The sequence below is a fragment of the Rattus norvegicus genome, chromosome 14 (assembly GCF_021556685.1).
Source record: "Rattus norvegicus strain SHRSP/BbbUtx chromosome 14, alternate assembly SHRSP_T2T, whole genome shotgun sequence".
NCBI lineage: Eukaryota > Metazoa > Chordata > Mammalia > Rodentia > Muridae > Rattus > Rattus norvegicus.
This window is the reverse complement of record NC_141547.1, coordinates 86,430,103-86,446,718: the sequence shown is the minus strand read 5'-3', so window position 1 is coordinate 86,446,718 and position 16,616 is coordinate 86,430,103. Positions and strand designations below refer to the sequence as shown.

Here is a 16,616-nt window from a genome sequence, read left to right as displayed (position 1 = left end):
TAAGTAAATGTGAGCCCGTAGTATCCTGGGCTGCCGTGGGTTCCTTCGAGCTGTGGGGCCTGAGGATGATGAAAGGCCGGGAACTTTTCCATCACACACTGTTCCCAAGTCCTGCCTTCATGCAGGTCGCTGCTTACTTACCTACAGGCAGCTCCAGAGTTAGGCAATCTGGGCTCTGGAAAAAACGATACAAGAGTCAAGGGCAAAGGGGAGCTTTGGACGGTGGAAAGGTGCTGCAATCCCGGGGAAACCTCAGAGGGGAGGTTGTTTTGAACCTGAGGGAAAACACAGAAAGATGTTCTGCCCACAGTCCATGATCGACACGGGAATGATGTAAATCCATGCAAAGGCCTGGCCTGCTGCCCTATCTCCTGGACAGATGAAAGGCACCGCCGTACAGACCGTAAGAAACGGGGGAGGATGGGTAGTCACGCCTACGCTCCCTAAGCATGTGAACAGCCCGGGCTCTAACAGAGCGGAACGAGACCAACAGGCCAGGGCTGGTGTCCAGGGACCTTGTCAAAAGACCTCAACTTCCATCTCATCGTTGACAGCAAAGCCACCCCCCTTCCCAGTGTATTTGAGGAGTGTGTTGAAACTAGTTCAAGAGGGCAGATACTAAGTGTCAAACATAGTCATTTTTGTATACAAAGTATACAAACATAGTCATTCATTGTCCTCTTCCTGGGGGCAGGCACCCCTGTTCTCTCACATCTGTAATGCATGGAGGTCTAGACAGTATAAAACTACCAAGATCTGGGTATCAAGGCCAGACCCCAAAGCCTGGTTCCCAGGGATGTGCCTGTCACTCTGTTTTAACAAGAATTTAACAAGGGTTTAACCTGCACACGTTCAGAGCCAACAGCTCAGAAAGCCCTCTGATGTGATCCTCACTCAAAACAACCCCTTTAGAGTAGAAAGAAAGGGAGTGACAAGGGATAATGGATGCATTTGGTAAGGAAAGCACCCAACAATGGCTCCAGCTGGCTGTTGAGAGGGGATCTCATGCCCTCCCGGTATGAGGATCCTATGCGTATTTGTGTCCATATTAAATGTATGTGAGTGGATGCAAATTCTAAGAATATATAATGGAGACTCACAGAGTGATGAGGAAGGACAGAGTATAGGCAGGGGGACACACGACTTGTGAGGAGGGAATGGAGAAGGATGTGAAGCCATTTGTTTGTTTCTAGTTCTTTTTTTCTCTTTTTGAGATGACATGTGAATTCAACTTTCTCAATATTGAAATAGCTAGAACCATTTGTGTGTCCCAAGAGAATTCAGTGCCTTTAACCCCTTCCAGGCAGTGGGTGCAAAGGTCAGGATCACTTTTTAATCGCGTCAGCCATTGATGAAATTATGTATGGTAGCCCCTGAACACGTTTGTCATGCTGACCACCTTTTAAAGGTGATACTTTTCAATTCTGTTTAAATCATATCAAATCATTCTATTATAGTGTTATTTAATACGTTAATTGCACTTTTAAGAAAGAAACTATGGGACCAGAGGTTGAGAGACTGTAGAAGTTGGGATATGAGGGTCCTTTTATGGCCTGGTGTGTTGAACCTCGTGCTTAACTGAGGACTCTGAGGTGGGATCTAGGATGGTTCCTTAACAACTGTATGACCTTGAACAAATTACTTAACATACCTTTTCTACAATTTCTCCCTTGGGATACTGGCTAATATCTGTTACATAAGACACATACATATGACACATGGTATATGATATATACATGTATATGTACACGTTTACATGTAGATATATCTTGTGGTAGAAAATTATTAAAGCCTAAAAGGACATGCTCACCTTCCAGAAAGCAGGGTAGCTGTGGTAGATAGGTTAGGTCAGTGATTTCTTTCCCAGACTGGCTTCTGGTTTGAATGGGTCTCAGGGAAAGTCACCACATCTTCCCATCCCCTGGGAGACTGCAGGCCCTACCCTGCACAGGGTGACCTGCACAGGTGGGCTTCTTTTACCTCCCACTTCTGTCTTCTGCCCACCCAGGGTAATTCCAGCTGTCCCATGTTAGTGTGCTTGACTATTTTGACCTGCTCTTATATCCATGCAGAGTCTCTCTGGCTGCAGATTTTAGTTGGAGAAGAGATCAAGACGCAGCTATCTCTGAAGGTCAGTTCTGGGGCCACGTGCCACACTAGACACAACAAGTGTCACATGGTCTGCCTCATCTTTGTCTTAGACTGCTAAGGCCTGTGGTGGACGCCGTGGCTTTTCTGAAACCCCTGTGCTATCAGGAGCTCAAGAATGTGTCCAGGAACACACAACTCATGTGATGATGTCAGTCACATTAGGTAGCAGAGCCTGGGCAACAGGGAAGCCCAGAGCTGATTTACTCAGACAGGAAGCTTTACTGCTTAAAATTAGTGTGTGCTCATTGCGAGATCTCTTCAGGGAAATGTGAAACAGGACTAAGTGACGTAGCTTCCCTCCCCGCCCTCCCCCCCCTCTCTCTCTCATTCAGAAGAATGGTTTTTGCTGTGTTTCTCTTCACTGCTCCTAAAGAAAGCAGCCAAAAAGTTAAAATCCCTTGATTGAAACCACCCAGAAAAACACATTTAGCCGATTGCAGAACAGCATTTATATAAACATCAAATGTGATTATGAAAAGGGACACCAGTGACCACCCAGAGGATTTACCCAGGACAGGTTGTTCCTAGGTATTACCTGTCTCCTAACACTGTCCACAGTTGTTCGGTTGGCTCTTAATGAGGAAAGGGGGTGGGGTCGGAGAGTGAGGTACACTGTTGGAGACTGCTTAGGGGCACTCTGCACAAAGTTGTGCCTTCTGAGGTAAGCACACACTTCCTTTTCACCCTCAGTACTTAGTATTTGCCTGTTGGACGATCTGTGCTGACCTGAGCTGCTTCACTAAGGTGCAGAGTGATTTTCTTGATCTCTCCTCTCAGGAGGACAAAGTGGTATGGAGGGGTTCTTCCAGCTTTTAAATCCCTATGAATGCAGGACGCCAAGTGAGGGAACGACAGCTATGACACATTGCATGGAATCTGCACATGGACAGAGCCGTGGCTGGGGTGTAAATTCCAACCCTTTAGGAACTGCATCTATGACAAGAGAGACCACGACCCTGTCAAGACAGGTAGTTCTGGGGCTTCGGAGAGCAAGAAGGGGGATGGTAGACTATTAGGTAGGGTGCAGCCTCAGGTTACACAGCACAGCTGGCTAATCTGCCACAGCTTTCAGTGCTGCATGTTGCAGGCGAACACTATCTTGCTGGTGGGGCTCTGGGTGGGGGTTAGCCCTAGTCCATGCTGTCATTAATATGCTATAAGCTTCAAAGTATGCCTGATTTTGAACCAGCAGTCCTCCTTGCTTGGCCGTGCCAGGGGACAATCAGATTAAATTGTCTCCATGCAGTGTTATTTTTTAAATGCCCAACTAGATGCCACGCCCACAGCCAGGAAAGACGCAGATGAAGCAATTTAGGGCAGATCTAAAGAAAAGAATATTGAAAAAGAGATTCATGCCCAGAGTGGTATTAAAAGTCTTTAATCCTAGCACTATGGAGTTCCAGGCCAGCCAAGGCTACATAGTGAGGCACCCCCAAAACTAAAATAAAAATAAAGATAAAGTAAAAAAAATAAATAAAAAGATAGCATCATCAAAATAATAATATTGAGGTTAGCTGTGAGGCCGGAGGATGGGTACATTTAAAGACTCTTAGTTGGGCCCACTGGCACATATCTCTAGTCTCAACTCCTTGGGAGAGAGTCTAGAGGACAAAAAATTCCCTTGAAGAGTTCCAGGTGAGTCTGGGAGACAGTAAAACCACAATCTGCCCTCTGCCCGCCCCAGGTGCCAAGGCTATGCTCTGCTGGGCCTTACCAGTGTGCTTGCCTATTTTAAAGACTCACTTCTTACTCCTATGCACAGCCCCACCCCCAGATGTCATGGTGGCTTTGGAAGCTCAGTGCTGGTGCAGGCTGGGATTGACTCAGTTGCCTGTGATACTCATGACCTGGTACAGAGGCCACAAGGTGCTTCCACCCCCGTGATTTTCTGGGAATCCTTAGAAACTCAATTATGAGACCCACCCAGATCAGCCTAATGGGGCTTTTAGCTGGCCCAGTGCTCTGGGGCTCCAGTGATGCAAATCTGAGAAGCACTGAAGGGAAGCATAGAAGTCCTTAGCCACAGATAGATCTGAGATCCTAGCACTTCCGGTGGCTTTCAGTTTGTCTGAATGTGGTCTTTGGTCTTTATTGGGTTAGATGACCAGAGAGCCTTTGCTATTGTAAGAATTCTGAGGTATTCTAAGATAATACTAAGGTATGTGGAGAAGAAACTAGCCAGATGAAAGCCCTCAGGGAGAGGTGATTGTTGCCCTGGCGGTGCGCCCATGTGATGGTCAGGAGTCCGCTCCCCCCGCCGTGCACCCACGTGATCCTCAGGAGTCTGCTCCTCTGGCCGTGCGCCCACGTGGTCATCAGGTGCGCTCATCAGGTGCACTCATCAGGTGTGCTGACATGCACCTGTCCAGGCCCGAGAGGGAACTACTGTCAGGGGTATTTCTAAGCACTCTGATTCCGGGAGCTAGGCGCTGTAACTGCCCAAGAACGTCCATTTTGGAGGAAATACAGGATGGAGTCAGACACAGAGGTAGGCATAGAGGGATGCTGCTGGGAGTTAAGATGGTATAAAGTGTGACGTGTGACGGGAGATGTCCGGCAGGATGCTGTGAAGAGTCCCGGAGGTTGTTCTTAGGATGCCTGCCAAATAGGTCCCAAGGAATTCCTATCTGTGGACCCTGGGTGTGCTCTATGTTAGACGGGTCATAGCCCCACGTCCTGGCCTGGAACCCCATGCCACACACCCTAGTCATCTCTGGACTACTCCTTGCTAGTTCTTCCTAAAGAGAGCCACACCAGAGTCTTCCCCATCCTGGTGCTAAGAACATAGGAACACTCCCTGCCTCTGTACTAGAAGCCCCTCTGGGTTCCTACTGATGGTTGGTAGTGCTCATAGATAGCAGTGGACAACTATGTTCAGCCTCAAGTGTCAAAGTCATTTTCTTTAAAAAAAATTAATTATACATAGTATATAAATAAATTATATATAATATACAAATTATACATAAATTATATATAATATAAATAAATCATATATAATATATAAATATATCATATATAATATATAAATATAATAAAATTATACAGTATACAAATAAATTACATATACATTTGACATCACTTTCCTTCCTCTCAGCCCCTGAGTGACAATGACTTCCTGAACAGTCCAGAGATGTCCATACCTGAAGCAGACACTGTTATTCTCAATACAAAAAACATTAGGTGCAAGAAACCACTTCATACAGGTGGAATGAGGCAAACAAGGCAGCATGGCACTACTATCAAAGTGACCTCGGTTGGTGCACTATCTCACTGTCTGCACGAGTTTGTCTAAATCCCCCCAAAAAACCCAGAAAACACAAAACAACAGAGTGCTAGTTGCTGTCGGGTCATTTCTCACCAAGCGTGTCAAAGAGCACCGGAGGGAGGCGCGCCCTATGGTGAACACAAGTGTGTTTAATTTCAGGTGATCAATTCCAGAACCCTCTTCAGAGGCCAGCATCTGACTGACGCTCAGATTTCTTATATACAGTGCTGTAGTGTTTGTGCATAACCTAGGTACACCTCGCTTCCTCATATCCCGGCATTCAAATGACATGGAAATTACTGTGTTGGGTTTGGAATAGTCAGGAAACCCCTGCATGTTTACGTGCATGCTGCTGCTTTGAAAATTACCTAAATTGGATAGGTTTTTTTTTTTCCTTTAGTATTTTCTACCTGTACTAAGTTAAATCCACTGGTGCAGGGCCTAGAGATATGAAGGCTGGGGTATCCCTCATTAGTGTCTAAGAAGGGTGTGCACGCAGGAATACCTTTGGTTACATCTGGGCTTTATGTTGGAGGAGAAATTTGGAGTTGACATATTATAAACAAATACAGCAAGCCCCATGTACCTCCAGCAGTCAGCTACAGCAATGGTTTCCAAACTTCCTAATGCTGTGGCCCTTTAATACAGCTCTTCGTGGTGTGGTGACCCCTCCCCCCAACCATAAAGTCCTTTTCATTGCTACTTCAGAACTGTGATTTGGTTACCGTTGTGAATGGTCGTGCAAACATCTGCACTTTCCGATGGTCTTAGGTGGTCCCTGGGAAAGTCTTTCAACAACCTCCCCCAAGGGGGTCATGACCTACAGGCTGCGAACAACTGAGCTAGAACCACCGGCCCAACTGCCTTCCCGTGTTCATCAATTTGCCAAAACGTGTTGTCTTTTTATGCTGAGAGTTCTGTGTTAAGATTATTTCGTTAACACATCGATAATGTGTTGGCAACGTTTAGCTATCCCCCTTCCCCCGGGAAGGCAGTTTGCAAGAACATTTCTTTGTGTTTCAACCCTGTCCTTGAGACCCGTCTTTGACTGCTGCTCACTGAGCTGGCATTAATGCAATGGGGGCAGGGGCCGGGGTTGAAGTGTCCCATCATGCCTGTGGTTTGAGTCTCCAGCCATGGGTGCAGAACCTTAGTGCCTAGTGTTCCCGTCTAGAGGGTCACCATGTATGTGTCTCTAAGTGGCCATGCTTGGATGAGAATGTGCTATGTCCCTGTGAAGGGTGCTGCAACTGTCTAGGACCCAGATTTGTATGTTTACCTTCAGATTCCTGAGTTCAGCTCCTCTCTAATGACAATGAGGCCTGACTGGAAGAACCCTGCCATTCACAGCACTCCACAGGAGATGGCTATGGGCTGGAGCCCAAGGCCCTTGGGAAGGAACTTCCAAAGCCACTGGTCCTTGATATCTGAAGGCTCCCCCCAGCTGTCCGGGTTCAGCCCCACAGCCACCTTCAGAAAAAGGCTTTCAACTGTTCAGGATTTAGAGAGTTCCAGTGAGCAGGAGGGGCCCCATTCAGACCATTCAGCTGCAGAGGAAGAACCACGAATGCCAGCCACATTGAACGAGGAGCAGCATCAGAACACAGAGGCCCTGCAGGCAATGAGCTGGCCAAGGAACTCGGGGATGCCTGGAATTTCAGACATTGCCTGGCCGAAGAGACGAGACCCAAAGAAGCGGGCAGCTGCAGTAGGTCTCCTGCCTCCCGTCCCAGCCCTGTCCCCAGGGAGCTCCATGTCCCAGTATGCTTCCCAGCTGTAATATAGGGGACACTTACCCTCCACTACTCAGTTCCTCTGACACCCAAGTGTGGAGGTGTGCATCCTCGGTCTGCATCCGAGGCCTTCCAGCTTTTCTGACTCTCAATGCTCAGCTGTCACAAGACAGCTTTTTGCTCAGTAGGAATGCTGTGGAATCTGTTGCCTGTAGACACCATGAGTCCCCAGCCCTGGGCTCTGTAAGCCTAGTCCTCAGTGCAGGCTGAGTCCTTGTGCCAGTCCTCTGGCTGTTGTCCCAGGTCTCTAGTTCATGGGCATCCAGATACCAACTGTCCTTCTCTCAATAGAGAAGTCGTTGACAAGAATTGTCCCGTTTATCCCTTCACTGCCTAGGTTCTCCCAAAGAACCTTTACCTGTGCCTAGACACAGCAGGATGTTGCTACAATCTGAGAAGGTCATGGGTCAGGGCCTGGCTTGAGCTTGCCCCAATGCCTTCCCTAGCCACAGTATGGGACAGAGATGACTCTCTGTCTCTCACACAGGAAAAGCATAAGCCGACCCTAACCCCCACCTGTCTCTGAGGTGCTTCTGCCTCTCCTGATGCCAGAGACACTCTTTACCAGAGCCCTGAAGGTCAGATGGGTATCAGAAAACATCCTGGCAGGAGCAGTGGCCAAAGTAGAGCATTAAGAATACCTTTAGATCAGATGTGGTGAACATCTGTAACCCCAGCCCTAGGAGGCAGAGGCAGGAGGTGAGCCTGAGATCATCTCAGACTACAAAAACAGACCATCTGCCCAGTTTCCAGTTCCTGTCAACAGACCCCAATTTCAAACCCTCACACCTATTAACCAACCACTGTGAGCATGTGAGGGCCTCATGGGGAAGCTCAGGAGGAAGTGTCTTCCTGATGGTTTCTCCCCTGTATCTCTCCTGAGGATGCTAACCCCTAGAGTAGCAGAGGTCAGTACAGCCAGCCCCTTTCTTGGCAGATTTTATTCTCTTGCTCTGAAAAGCCTCAGGGGCTGACCCTTCCTGAGACTGAGAAAGCTGGAGTCTGGGCTCCACCCCTCCTCCACACTTGGGGTAGCACAGAGAAGACACACAAACCCTATGGGTTCAGCTGGTGTCTCAGACATGGAGGGAGGGTCCCAGGCCATCTGGGTATTTTTTTCCCCAAGCACATTCATTGTGCATGTTGGTTACCCATAGTGACAGCAATTCTGCAGATAGCTGTCTGTCTTCTACACAGATGCTGCGCTTGCAACAATGGGAGGCCCAGCTGCTTCGGGAAATTGAGGAAGCAGTTCATCATGAGCTGACCATCCAAGAGGGGGTCCTTAGCACTGAGCTTCCTGACCAAGCCCAGGGGCCACTTAGCATCAGTACGGTCAGGGTAGAACCCCAGGACCCTGATGCCTTGGCATGACTTATCTATACCACATACTCTAGCTGGCCCAGGTGAGTAAAGTGAGAGCAGACCTTGTTACCCGAACAGTAAAGATCAGGAAAGATCTAGGCCAGGGTAGGGGTGGGGTGGGATACAGCAAGGAACAGCAGTTTGAAAGAGAATGAGATTCTTTGTGTCCTGTAATTTGAAAGGGTTACAGGGCCTGATTGAGCCCTGTGCTCTCTACTGCCTGGCTTTGACCTTAGGGACAATCTCTCTGCTCCTCTGATCTTTATTTGAAAAATGACAAAAGCATAACAGGTATAATACAAAGCACATGGGCCCAGCTACTGTCAGCCCAGCTCCCTTTGCCCTGGGAAAGCCACGTGCACTGGAACCCCTGGTTCTCTGGGCCAAGGTCAGTCAGGCCATCAGAGAAGCAGAACCGGGAGGAAATGGACTTCGGAGTTCTGAAATATTAGGCCAAGTGCAGGTGCGGTTTGACTGGAACTGCTGAGCACCTCCACAGTGGAGAGGACAGACAGACAGATGCAGAGGAAGGTCATCTCCTAGGTGGGATTAGGTCTGGTAGAGATGGAGAGAGGGGGCTGGCATACGCTCCTGAGGACAGGAGAAACTGGGAAAGGGGACAGTTTAGGGTTTGGGTTTTAATCCCCTTGGAAATAGATTGGATTGATTTCCCGCTCGTCTTCAGGGCGGCACGGTTAGAAAGTTCTGACTTCCAGACACGGGGAGAACTGCAGTTTCTGCTCAAGGAGGTTCTATGGGTGAGAGGAGGGGAGCAGAGTGCCTGCTCTAGCCTGGATGGCTACCTACACTGTTCCCTCTCCCTGTCTCTAAGTAGCCCAACCCTAAGTGTGGACGCACCCCAGATAGTATAAAGAAGGAGACATGAGACAGAGCTTCCGTTAACACCAGACTTCCCCCAAGTACTCTCGGGTTGACCTCTTTGTATAGTCCTGTTATGACCACCTAAAGAGGAGCTCAGTTTTATTCTTAGAAATGTTTGTTGTTTTCTTGCTAAAAACCAGACGTAAGAGTATGTTGCCAGTGCAGTCCATTCCACTTCCCACCTGTCCTGTCCACAGTGGGTCAGCAGGTGGCTGCAGCTAAAAGGCTGGTGGTATCAAAAGGGGAAAGCCCAGATAAACGAATAGGGCCCAAGAGAGTCTAGGAGTGTGTGAGGTAGGTCCAGGGCTGCCTGCTTGGAGACACAGTAACAGGCTCTCTCTGCTTTCAGGAGCGGGCCAGCAGCCGCGACTGTGGACGGGGAACTTCAGACTCCACCCGATGTTCTCAGTGGTCATTTGCTTTATATTTAAACACCTGCATGTTTGCAAGTTACTTCCTATTAAAATAATTCTTTATTTTCATTCGTGTAATTATCAGGTTATAAAAATCAGCCTCGTGAAAGTGTCAGGGCTTTTATTAGTTTTCCAATAAGACAGGATACTATTTTTAAAAACCTGGTTAGAACTGTATAACATGGAGACGGATGCATCAGGGAGAAGTTCTTCCAATCCTCATTATTAAAAATAAACTCTTTTCGTGAGAACTGTTTCCAAAGTTTATGCTTTTGGATGCAAATCAATTCAGATGTAGAGCCAAGAGAATTCTATTTCAACCTCGCTTTTCAAAGACTGCAGTTCAAATACAGAACGAGTACAGGGAAGCAGTTTGAGGCAATATTCTCTTGAGAGAATTGCAGGCCCCGGAGGAAAGGCTTAGGCGACAGACAAGTTCCTGGACACTTAGGTTGTGCTTTTGCCCAGTACACTTTACTCATAGGCACTCTAGCTGATTGGGCAGGCAAGAAGGCTCAGTGTGGCTAAGGCTGCTTGCTACCAAGTCTGAAAACCTGAGTTTAATCCCTGGAGTCTATACAATGGAAGGAAAGAAGAACTGACTCCTACAAGCTGTCCTCTGACCTAATACCTGCTCATGCTCTCACTGTAAAAACAATGTAAAGAAGAAAGGTTATTTATAACATACCATTTAGGGAGGATACCTGGCCAATAAGGCCATTAGATAGTCCACACTGTTTGCAACGGGACACTGGTGGGCAATCCAGTTAATGTGAGGTCCCCTTTGGCCTCTGACATGCCCTGGGTTGCAATTGCCCTGGAAGAAACAGAGCCTGAGGACTGGGCATTCCCAGAGACGTGCATAACTGCTGTTGTTGCCTCGTGTGATTTTTCCAACTGCAGGAAGCCTAAGTTAACAACTCTGTGATAATTGATGAGTACTGGTCCTTGGGGCTGATGCCAACCATGATTGCTTAGAGATAAGCATGGATTATTTGAGTCTGTAGGACCATGTAACAGACCAGCAGTCCTAAAACCTACAAGAAACATAGAGCGTGTTCTGCTTCCCCCAGTCCCAATTGGAAGTGCCCTCCCTCTCCCAGAGGCTTTTCCCGCCATCTAATCTTTTGCAATCCTCCTTCTCTCCACACAGTGCCCCCGTACTGGTGCCCATTCTCACACGGCGTAGGTTTCTAATCCTGCGACATGCCTGTCTTGGCTTGGGTTTGAATCCTCACGTGGACGGGATAGCTCCTTTGCTCTAATTAATCACGGTTAGGTGAGCGCCTCCTCCCGGAGCCTTAATCACTTCCTATAGCTGGATGATAAGTGAGCTTCAGCACAGTAGCTCACAAGCGCACCCCTTTATCATGTCCCTGCTTGGAAGTTCAGCGGGGGTTCTCTCTGGGATCTCCTGAGATGGGATTGAGGTGACTTCTTACCTGGAATATTGCTGGATAGAAATTTACCTCCAGGTTTATGTTGGCTGATTCTATTCCTCCTGTTAACCCAGTAAGTGGCTGGGATCTTTCCATTGTGGATAGACATAGACGAGGGGAAGTAGCTCTGATAGGGACAGGACACCAACCAGCTCCAAGCCAAAGCCTGTTGCTCCAGACTCTAGAAGTCAGAGACCGTTTCCATGTGCTGGGTTACTGGCTTGTTGCTAGGGCTGTTGTCTGCTATGGCTGCCTGCTGGTGTCACAGCTTTGAAACAGGACTCGGAGGCTGAGACCCTCAGGCAGACTAGCATTATAACTCTAAGCTCTGTGGATAGTGTGGGGACAGACTTGATTTTGGGGGCTGTCTTTTTCAAGGGAGCTGAGGCACCAAGGAAGATTCAAACAACTTAGAATTAGGTCCTCAAAGTCTAACTGAGGAAACACAAACTTTAAAAAGATAGGCTATTTTAAAAGTCACCGACATGAACACTGAGGATTACTTAACCCCAGCCCCTGCTCCAGAGCCCCAGAGAAAGTGAGTCTCCCTAATCTGTTTCCTTGCAATTTGTAGGCCTGCAGTTTTCTTCTGTTGCTGGCTGTCAGAAGGGAACCACTTTGTTCGGATATGCTGGCCCTCTTTCCTCCTACCTAGTCACACAGCTAGCTAACCCTCTAAGACATAGCGACATGGGAGGTCCATGTTTCCAACCATATAACTCCTGGCACAATTAGGAGGGATGTATCATACCATTCATTACAAGTGGTGTGGATGGCATCTTGGTGGAGGGAAGTCTCAGGGTTGTGTCTGCCATAGTGTATTCCCCATTGTTCATCACGATCAGCAGCTCAGTAAGAGCTTGAAGCATGAGACAACCAGGGTTGGTAGGATAGGTAGCCATTGCTAGAATCCTGGGCGGGGTGGGGGGATGGGGGGAGGGTTACCATACTAAAGGAATTAATGCCCAATGGTCTCTGTGACATTTTACCAAGTGCAGATGGACTCCCCGTGAGCAAATGTGGAAGTATGATCTCACCAGAGATTTGCTAGCAATACATTTTCATTTTCTTTCTAAAAAACGTCATTCTGGTGAGGATGGATGCGGCCTGATGTTGCTTTCAATTTGTTTCTTTTATTACTAGTTCTACTGATGAACACATTTCTGACTTTCCATAACTTTGTATATGTCCTTTTTAAAAAAAATCTATCAGAATATTCATCCCATGTCTTAAAAAAAAAAAATCCTTTTACTAGGACATGAGTTTATTTGACCGTAAAGAGGTAGTCTTTATTCCAAAGAGGAAACCTATGCATCATATATGTTGACAGTTAATGCCGAGTTAGTTTGATTAGGTCTGTACTTGTTGTCTGCCCAGATTCCATACAAGTGTTTCCTCGGAGGTACTTAAAACGGAGCGCTCTTCGTGAGAGACTTAAGAGTAAAGCAGGTCACCAGCCACAGTGAGGATGGTCTCGGGCAGTCAGATGAAAGCTGAAAATTAAGTTCCTCCTTAGTCACCCAGTCTGCCCAGCTTCAGATGTGTCAGCCCGTCATGTAAGCCAGATCCTTAAGCTAAGTTTTATTGTCCCACTTCTCCCTGATACCCAATAGTACACACACACACACACACAGAGAGAGAGAGAGAGAGAGAGAGAGAGAGAGAGAGAGAGAGAGAGAGAGAGAGAGAGAGACTGACCACATGCATACACATACACACCACACATACCTCCCTGCCCTCCCTCCCGCTCCTCTCTATCTGGAGAACTTTTAAGATAGCACACAAAGGAAGAACAACACCTTGAAGTAAACGCCTCGGTGGCAGTGTGACTGTGGAAGTGATCCCTTGCCATTCTGCTAACCTGGGATGGGTTAATATTTTTCCCTTTGAAGGAACCTGTCAGCAATTTAGTTCTGTGCTTGGGTGACTGTTTTATCTTTAAGAGGGGACGATGAGAGCTTGGACCGGAGTGCTTGCCTGGCGTGCACAGAGGCAACTGGAGACTTCACAGAGAGTAAAATGGAAACCCTTATCACTGAGTCCTCAGGGACAGGAGCTTCTGAAAGATCCAAGAAATGATCTGACTAACAAGACACCCCAGACTAAGAAGCATGGAGAGTCCATATTAACATTCAAATGTTGTCAGAATAAGAGAAATATCTGAACCGGGGTATTAGCGGAAGCCCAGGACTAAAATCCAGGTTTAAAGAAGTGAAGGAGGGCGGTGTAAAAATGAACACGGTTTAAGTCACTCAGTGGTCACGCGGCGTGTGACATTTTGAATAATAACTCCTCACCCCATGAAGAGAGTCACAAACGGCTTCAGAATGTGCATGCGACCATTTGTCTTCCAACGAAAATGGCCTGAGATTAGTCAAGCAATTTTTCTCCTTTATTTTTGTTAAATAAGACCCCAGAGAGTATAGTGCAAACACTCAGTAGAAAAGTTGCAGTTAAGAAATGTACATTCACATTAACATTTCAGTCCATTCACTTTTTAAATAAAAATAGGACAAATTATTCAATTACTCGTCTCGATTTTAACAACCTTGAAAAAGACTGGAAGGCGCTCCACAGAGTTGACATAAAAATAGACCCGTATTGGTTATACAAATCTATTGTGAGAGGTTACCCAGTGATATTGAGTTATTGTGAATATGATCATTGAGTTCTCATAGCTACGGACACATCTGGTAAGTTTATCATGTGGGATAAAGTGCCCCCCTTTGTCCGTGCACCCGCTAAGGGACTCAAAGCTTTCTTGATAAACACAGGACACAGGTGCGTACATGCCTTTTTAAAAAAAAAAAAAGATTTTTTTTAAGTAAGAAACTCCAGAAGAGGGCTTTGGGCTTACTTCAAATCCAGATGGAATTACTGCCAAGACAGTGACCATAACGACATTTCCGTTTGTGGAAACTGGTGAGCATTCAGCTGAAGTGGGAGCATGGTGGGGGAGGGAGACACTGGACAGTTAAGTGCTGGAGCCACACCAGCTCCACAAAACCTGGGATTGGCTGAGGGTGACGTTGTGCTCCCAATGAGCAGGAGAGGTGACTTGGGGACAAGCCCAAGCCCTTCCATTCTTTTGTGCATGCTACATAGTGTCAAATTCAAACTAAGGTGCACACAATTAGGAATTTCATGGCATGCAATTCCATAGTGCAAATGGCTTGCATATACTCAATTTTAACAGGGGTGAAGGCAACAAAGCAGGCCCCTCCTCCCCAGACATGTGTGCTCCTGGTGGCCAGTTGTGCCCACACTGCCAGTGGTGTATGCAAGAGATGCTGGGGGCTTCCTTGGGCTCCCCACAGCATGGGAACGGTCCCCTGAGACTTGTGCTTCATGTGCCTGGGGTTTGGGACTGAGTGGAGGTTGCTGGTGGGAGGTGAGAAACAAGTTCTGGCTGCTGTCAGGCCCACTTCCCATTGCAGTGTAATGGAGCAGGGGGACACCACCCCCTCCCCAGGCAGATCTAGTGGCCTGCAAATGTTCTTGCAGGCCATCCTACATGCTTATGAAGTCTAAGAGATTTCTGGAGTCAGTCTCAGAGCGCATCTCTGTAGAAATGCTGATTCTCAGCAAGTGGCTGGAAAGGTTTGGGAAACCAAAGCATCTGAAGTGGATATTGCCTGGCATCGGCAGGAACCAAAGGCCTGGAAAGCATGTGGGGCTCCTGGAATGGAGAGGTGGCGGCCATACCTCATGCCATTCACCACTGTCCCTTCCTTGCTTCCTATGCACTCCTGGAGAACTCTCTCTAAACTCCGCTTGAATCCCTGGGAAGGCACCCTCACTGCTGTGCCTACATGGGATGGAAAGGGGTAAGAGCTGTAACTGGAGCCGGGCTGGGTGGGCAGCATGGTTTGGGCTCTACAGTTGTGCCATAGCTCTGTCCCTGTTTGATGTCAGGCCTTTCAGAAACGATTAATTTAAGAAGACGCCACTAGACACAATGTCAATTTGTGTTTTGAAAAGTTTTAGAATTATCAAGGACACTCGCTATACAGCTGAAGCCAGGTGTTCTAATTTCTTGCCAGGTACCTCAAAATTTGGAGGAATGCAGCCAATCGGAAAGGAATCAAATGGCTCTAATTTAACAACAAGAAGCCAAAGAATTACAGAACCAAACAGCACTTGGCCACATGCTTCAAATACGGGGTTCAAGCAAGCCTTGCCCACAAGGGACCAGCCTCCATGAGGTGCCCTGCACCACACTGGGTAAGCGCTGTTGTGCAGACAATAGCATCAACAGCAACCCAGTTCTTACCGATTTTACTTGGCTTTGCAGAGACAACAGAAAGCAGCCATCTTGGCCAAATCAGATGACGAGATGAGGCCCGGCCCCTCACTCTCTGCCTTGTACTCTCAGGACAATGTGTACTGAATATTAGCAAACCACTTCCTGCACAGGCTGTTCATGGACAAGGAGCCCACAGAAGGGGCCCAGGAATTGCAAAACTACATGGAAGTGATGACTGCTTGATCAATGAACCTCCATACCAAAGGCCCCACGAGTGCTCACTGATGACCTCCTTTGAGTGTGCACTGGGCAGGTCTAACAAGAAACCTGTTAACTGCCGAAGAAAACTCAGTACATTCATTAGATTTTAAATGACCAGCACTTGTCACGACAGAGGTTGTGGCATGATGGTGGTCAATTTTCTGAATTTTAAGACAAATTTTTTTTTCAGCCACGTATGAAGCACAACCCAAGATGGCCTCCTGGGTCTTGTCCTTCCCAGGGTATACCCCAGACAGGCAATAGCTGACACACCAGGTGGAAGGTGTGGCCTCCCCGTCAGCTCCTGAAACTTGGAGGGCAAGGAAGGGTTAATGTACCTGAGATTGATGCCATTTTGTTCCCCCTCGGAGTTTGGATGGACAGTCACCTGGCATGTGGAATCACCATATTCTCTATATAGTATGCAACATACGCCCAAATCCTCGATCCAACAAACAAAAGAAACAGGAGCAACAGAGTCTCTCGATGCACCCGGATCAGAATGACACTGTTATAGAGGTCCTTTTGCAAGGGACTTAGCAGTAGGCTTAGTGGCTTGGGGACAATGTGTCCATCCTTCCTCACCCTCCCTGGAGTGTGGGGATGGCAGGTGCTGCCTCAGTTTATGGGATATTAATTTTGCATTGTATTAGACATGCATTACACATGTTTACACACATGCACACGAGCACACAATGATTTGAACTAAGTGTGGCCTCTAGTGGAATAATGTTTGTTTTCCAAGCTACTAAACAGATCTGGTATGTGTGGAACAGAATGCATTAGAAAATAGTTAGAAAA

At 47.4% G+C, this 16,616-nt stretch overlaps 1 protein-coding gene across 1 annotated transcript; it reads left to right on the top strand.

Annotated features, from left to right (window-relative positions):
* The first annotated feature begins 4,557 nt into the window (after positions 1 to 4,557).
* On the top strand, positions 4,558 to 10,125 carry Ccdc201 (coiled-coil domain containing 201). Its single transcript, XM_087584693.1, has 4 exons — positions 4,558 to 4,639; positions 6,702 to 7,124; positions 8,407 to 8,615; positions 9,806 to 10,125. The coding sequence occupies exons 1-3, from the start codon at positions 4,622 to 4,624 to the stop codon at positions 8,581 to 8,583; spliced, it is 618 nt and encodes a 205-aa protein (XP_087440819.1). The 5' UTR covers positions 4,558 to 4,621; the 3' UTR covers positions 8,584 to 8,615; positions 9,806 to 10,125.
* Positions 10,126 to 16,616: the final 6,491 nt, after the last annotated feature.